The following is a 6,512-nucleotide window of genomic DNA, read 5'->3' as shown; positions in this document are numbered from 1 at the left end:
CAGTTCGGACTCGGTCCGGGACCACGGCAACGCCCGCTTCCCGAGCGAGACCAACCGCCCCCGGCCTTCGTTCACACCTGGGGAGACACCCCGCAAGCAGCCCCCACCCCTCGCATTGTCCTCCAGCCCCCGAGCCTGAACTACACTTCCCGAGGTGCTCCGGGGTCCCGAGGGGCGGGGCCCCACTTGGGTTGTGGCGGGGCGGGGCCGGCACGTGCCGCCCCTCTCAGCCAATGCGGAGCCCTGCGGGGAGGTCACGTGCCGCTGTTTGGCGCTTTTGTGCGCGCCGGGGTCTGTTGGTGCTCAGAGTGTGGCCAGGCGGCTCGGACCGAGCAGGTGGGTTCAGGCTCTCAGGAGGAGAAAAGGGTGAGGGCAGCAAGAGGGACGGAGCTAGCCGGAGGGGCTGGGCCTTGGCGGCGGCCCCCTGCTGGAGGCCGGCGGGCGGGGCCGGGAGCCCAAGAGGGGCTGGCGGGCGGGGGTCGCTGGCTTTGTGTGTAGTTCGGGCGGAGCGCCGGCTTTGTCCTGGCTCCCTGGGGGGCGCGGCTGTCCTGGGGAAGGGGCGCGGCCAGCCGGCCGAGCTGTGGGCGGCATCCTCGGGGTGCTATCGAGGAGACAATAGGGGGCGTGGGCCCTCGTCGTGTCCCTGTCTTTGCGAGCGCGGCCCCGCCGGGGTCCCCTTTGTCTGAAGGGGCGGGGCGGCCCCTGGGATCAGTGGCCATAGGGCGGGGTTGCGGGCAGCCAGAGCTGGACCCCTTCCCTGTGGTCGCAGTCGCCCTCACGCCGTGACTTAGAGGCCGCACCCGGGGGACTGACGCCCCAAAAGAACGCCCCTGGCCGTGCTGCGGGGTGCGCGGACTGCTTGGGCGTCGACAGTTTGGGGGTGGGGGCGATGGAAGGAGGTATCGAGCCTGCTCCCGGGGATGGGGCGTCCGGGGGTTCGCGCCACCCGCTGAGCTGCAGCGGGGGCGCCCTCGAGGTAATTTTGGCGGGAGTGGGGGGGGCATCAAGGCGGGGGCGAGCCCGGGAAGGGCGGAGTTGCCCGGATAGGACCGTTAGCCCCTCCCATCCCTCCCCTTCCCACGCGCGCGCGCTCCGGGGTGTTGAGAGTTCCGGGAGATTCGAAAAGGCGCGGGGAGGAAGGGGGCGGGGCCAGGCTGCTGAGCTCAGGGCGCGGTCTCATTGGCTGAGGGTGGCTTGCTGCTTCTCCTCGCCTGGACCAGGGCCACGCCCATCCTGGGGCAGGTGCCGCGTCCACTGCTGTGCCCCGGCTTGAAGGTTTAGCTGTCTCTGATTTTAATCTCTAAGGAGTTGGGAATCTATATTCTTACCATTTTGTTACTAGCCTGGGGTCTATAAGAATCATGACCTTAAAAAAATTAACAAGGGATGTAAGGTTTTTTATGACATAAGGTAGCAAACGTAACCTAAAACTCGAAGGTTTATAAAGCTAATTACTGCCCGCTGTTGGGCAAGGAGTTTCAACCCTAGAAACAATAGGAGTTGAACATTACTGATTAGTATTAGCGTGGGCGTTTTGTTTCCCACCGTGGCAGACACAGACAAAGCAGGGGTGGGTATTTCATTTGCACAATGAGTTGTAGACAGTGTTAAGATGGCTCCGGTCTCAGTGCTGTGAGTTGAATCTGGAATATATTCTCACTATTTGGAAAAAATATTTTAGAATTTATTGAAAAAAAATCCAAGCTTGTAGCTTAACCTCGTCTAATTTTAAAGATCCCAGAGTTGTTTTTTGAATGCGTAAGCTCAGTTAACTTGCTTTTCTTCAATGTTATATTCAGCTCGAATTTCCAGATATGCTTCAGTATTTTACAGATACTGATAATTTTCTTTCGTGGTTAATGAGTCTTACTTAATTCCATAGTAGTGATTTTTCTAATACTGATTTGTGTGGATGTGATTTGAGGTCCCTTTATATCGATGGGATATAGAAATACACAGAAATTGATTGCATGCTTTTGAAAATCGTTTTCAGGGTTTTCCTTATCAGTGGATTGCATAGAATACACTGCCAGTCTCTTCTGTTCACCATGGCTTCTTCTGGTAGGTAACCTGTTTGGAAAAGCTGAAATTGTGATGGGCTTAGAGTTTTAGGAGATGGCTCAGGTTTTAAAGCCTTTCGTTCGACACTTGTGTTTTCATTTTATAAAGAAAACCTATTTTGTGAATAGGAGAATAAAGAAAAAAACCAAGACAGATATCACTTGAATGTACTGAGAGCACGTAATTTTTTTCATTGTCAAGACTGTTTGGCTTGGTCCAAAGCAAAACCGGAGTTTTGCATGAGAATTTCTTTTGTCTATGAAAGTGATTGTCAAATATGGATGTTGCAGAGCGATGTTTATTAATCTAAAAATGCTGAGCTTTGTTTTTTGGGGAGGTGGTCTTTTTTCTTACCTGCAAACTCAGCTTCCTCATCAGCCCTAATGCTTTTCGTTAATTTGATTTGGTTTTTAGAAAATTATAAAACAATAGAATAGGAGAAGCCCATTTTTCTGAATGCGTTGCAGATATCCAGGTGAAAGAACTGGAGAAGCGGGCCTCAGGCCAGGCCTTCGAGCTGATACTCAGCCCTCGTTCAAAAGAGGCTGTCCCAGAATTCCCCCTTTCCCCTCCGAAGAAGAAGGACCTTTCCCTGGAGGAAATTCAGAAGAAATTAGAAGCTGCTGAAGAAAGACGCAAGGTAAACATCAGAATTCAGAGAAAACAGGATATTTACTAATGTAATATAACAAGTCAGTTTTATTTCCATACAGGAGGAAAATAGAATTGCAGCTACACCGATTATAATTGAAAATTACACGTGCCCATGCTGGGAGAATTACCAGCTGTCTTTTATTGAGCTTCTGTTATATGCCAGCTCCTTTACTTTTACTTTTCTCCTTTAATACAGTGGCCCTACAAGGTAGATGTTGTCTAAGGTATGGAGATTAGAAAACAGTCTCAGGAATGAATGTTAAGTCGTTTTCCCGAAGCCACCCAACTAGTAAGTGTTGGAGCCAGAATTTAAGCCCAGGTCTGTCTTAAACTAAAGCTCACGCTTCTTGTGATTTCTGTGTAAAAAATAGAGCATTTTTTGGCAGGATGATTTTGTTGGAGGTTTTTTTTTCCCCCTCCTTTTGTTCCCTTGTCCCTTGGTGTTTTTTTGTTTAGTTTAATTTTTTTGAAAGCTATACAATAAAAACATTTTAAATTGCTAGTAATGTGGTTGTGTTGCTTAACTAGCATTGTGGCAGCTTTTTTCTTATCTAAGCGATTCTGTTATAAGCAGACATCTTTAAGAAGAACTAAGAAAAATCAAATATTAATGTGCTGGTTGTAGAAGAATTGGGAAACACAGAAAGTTATAAATAGGACATTAAAAGTATTCATAAACCTACTTCCCAGAAATAACCACTGTTAGTATTTTGGTGTATTTCCTTCTGGTCAACATTATTCTACTGATTAAGGACTTTACATAAATTACCGTTTAGATCCCCTTCCTAACAACCCTGATTGGAGGCTGGGTTTAATTTTAAAGATGAGGAAACTAAGGCAGAAAAAGGTAAAGTAGCGACCTGCCTGAGATCACACAACCAGTGAGATCTGAAGTCTAGTATGCGTAAGTGGGCTCTCACGTGCACACACACAGATGTGTACACATATATAACTAGTTACTGTCAGACTCATGGCAACCACATGTGTATCAGAGCTGTGCTCCCTAGGGATTTCATCGGCTGATTTTCCAGAAGGAGGTCACCGGGCTTTCCTTCTGAAGTGCCCCTAGGTGGACTCCAACCTCTAACCTTTCGGTTAGCCAAGCGTCTTAAGTGTTTGCACCACCCAGGCACTCCACACACATATAGAGGCCCCTTTTTAAGCTGCTATATAGCAAGTGCCTTTCAGTGCCACGTGTTACCTGCACGTGCACTGACTCACGTCAATACTGTAAACCATTTCCCCAGTAAGAGCAGTGTTTGCACTGTGCCTTGTCTCCTGCCTGCTCTCCTATGGAGTTGGTGTTCATAGAGTAAGAGGAAGAGATGGAACCAAAGGCTGGACAGAAGTTTTTTTAGGAATCATCCCTGGCCCTGTTGTCATTAGCCTGTGCTTTACATAGTAACTGGTTAAATATAGTGAAACTCTTATCATTACTGGGATTTTATGGAAGAGAATTAACAGCCAGTGGCAGTTGTAGCAGATGCTCTGTTGTTATCCTGGAAGTACTGCTTCCAAACGCGTCTGCATCTGTTTGGTAACAAGCTATTCTGAGTCTCTGTTGAAGGAGGCACACCGTGGTAACAACTCCAGCAGGATGGAAGTTGGTACATCGTCCGTAGATAAAAACTAACAAGCCTTTCCTTGAAATAAATCTCACTGGCTTAAATAGTAATCTAGAGACTTAGTCTTAAATTTTTATCATTCACATACATTTTTTTAACCAATTATGGTTAATTTTTTTTATAATACCCTGGTTTTCTTTGGGTAGCCTGAAATTCTTTACGTGAAAGCTCCATTCTTAAGTGCCTATCACTCAAATCATCTTGATCCCATTAAGGTGTAAATCTTACCATGATTTTCTTCAGGAATAATTGGGTAAGAGATCCCTGAACAAATACGGGCAGTTTTCTGAAGTAAATACAAACACTAGAAAAGAATATGATTTTCACAGTGTTTTATGGTAGGAATAATTCAGGTCCTGACTTAAGAATTATTTAAACGGACTTTATTTTCTGCCTCTTTTCAGTCCCCCAGTAAGTTTCTGTTGTAATTTTAACTAACGCTAAGTACGTTTCAGAGAGCCTAGCCTGTTACAAACTCTTTTCCCAGTCTCATGAAGCTGAGGTCTTGAAGCAGCTTGCTGAGAAACGAGAGCACGAGAAAGAAGTGCTTCAGAAAGCAATAGAAGAGAACAACAACTTCAGTAAAATGGCGGAAGAGAAACTGACCCACAAAATGGAAGCCAACAAAGAGAACCGAGAGGCACAGATGGCTGCCAAACTGGAGCGTTTGCGAGAAAAGGTTGGCTTCTCATCTTTGCTTTGTAGAGAGGTTAAGAGCTTAAAGTTTGAGGCACCAATGAAGTGGCTTGAACCAATTCCCTTGGTAAAAGGTGTTTGTGTATTTTTGTTACTAGTTGTGCTTAACATGTAAAATGAGAGGTACCTTATTATTTATTTTTCATTGTGCTTTAAGTGAAAGTTTATAAATCAAGTCTCTGGTACAAAATTTATATACACCTTGCTGTGTACGCCTAGTTGCTCTCCCGCAATGAGACAGTGCACTCCTTTCTCCACCTTGTATTCCCTGTGTCCATTCAGCCAGCTTCTGTCCCCCTCTGCCTTCTCATCTCCCCACCAGACGGGAGCTGCCCACGTAGTCTCATGTGTCTACTTGAGCCAAGAAGCTCACTCAAGAGGTACCTTATTTTAAAATGGAATATTCAATAATTTCTAGTGTAATTGTGTGTTCTTTGAAGAGCAGTAGTGGGAAGTTGAGTCATTAGGTTCCACAAGTGACCCAGGAGGTTTGAAGGTGATGTCTTAGAACTCTAATTACCTGATTCCCGACAGGCTCTAATGTCCGTGTACTGAGACTGTGTTGGGCCATTACGTGGCAGGCTTTTTTCTTTGACTGATTGTATTTACGTATTCTTCCATTTACAGGACAAGCACATTGAAGAAGTGCGGAAGAACAAAGAATCCAAAGATCCTGCTGATGAGGCCGAAGCTGACTAATTTGTTCTGAGAACTGACTTTCTCCCCTTCCCCTTCCTAAATATCCAAAGACTGTACTGGCCAGTGTCATTTTTTTTTTTTTCCCTCCTGACAAATATTCTAGAAGCTGATGTAGGACTGTATAGGTAGATCCAGGCTGTATGATGTTGTTTTAGGGGCTCAAGGGGAGAAATGAAAAGTGTTTTACTCTTTTTCTAAAGTGTTGAAGTCTTTCTAATGTAGCTATTTTTCTTGTTGCATCTTTTCTACTTCAGTACACTTGGTGTGCTGGGTTAATGGCTAGTACCGTATTGGCTCCGTGGAAACATGTTTGTGAAAAGAGTATGTAGTGGCTTCTTTCAAAACCGTTAGATACTGAATATCTGTTCACTTTTAAATCCCAGTTCTGTCCCAATTTTACCAGATGCTACTGTACTTGAATGGTTAATAAAACTGCACAGTGCTGTTGGTGGCAGTGATTTCTTTTTGTTCAGGTAATTGTCAAGCTGTAGAGACCCTCTCGTCTATATTTGTTCCAGATAGAACCTCTGGGCTGGTGGGAATACCCAGCGTCACATTATTACTGCGAATTCTCTGCCCTCAGAGTTTCTTGCTGCAGAGTTGTTCACATTGTCTTCTTCCACAATCATCACTTTGTTTTGATGCCTTGGCCCAGATCAGCTGTTAGTATATTCTTTCAGATGTTTATTTGCAAACAAGCATTTTTTTGTTCCTGTGTCCCTGTTAAAAAGCAGATTAAAGGCACAAATGGTATTTCTAGATAACAGTTTAGATGAA

General features: G+C 45.6%; 1 protein-coding gene across 1 annotated transcript; it reads left to right on the top strand.

The window, feature by feature from the left end:
- Positions 1–273: 273 nt before the first annotated feature.
- Positions 274–6,193, top strand: STMN1 (stathmin 1). The gene is made up of 5 exons (XM_003415403.3): positions 274–336; positions 1,994–2,061; positions 2,529–2,701; positions 4,828–5,019; positions 5,664–6,193. The coding sequence occupies exons 2-5, from the start codon at positions 2,049–2,051 to the stop codon at positions 5,733–5,735; spliced, it is 450 nt and encodes a 149-aa protein (XP_003415451.1). The 5' UTR covers positions 274–336; positions 1,994–2,048; the 3' UTR covers positions 5,736–6,193.
- The last annotated feature ends 319 nt before the right edge of the window (positions 6,194–6,512 follow it).

This window comes from Loxodonta africana, chromosome 3 (assembly GCF_030014295.1).
Source record: "Loxodonta africana isolate mLoxAfr1 chromosome 3, mLoxAfr1.hap2, whole genome shotgun sequence".
In the NCBI taxonomy this organism is placed as follows: Eukaryota; Metazoa; Chordata; class Mammalia; order Proboscidea; family Elephantidae; genus Loxodonta; species Loxodonta africana.
This window is presented reverse-complemented; position numbering and strand designations above follow the sequence as displayed.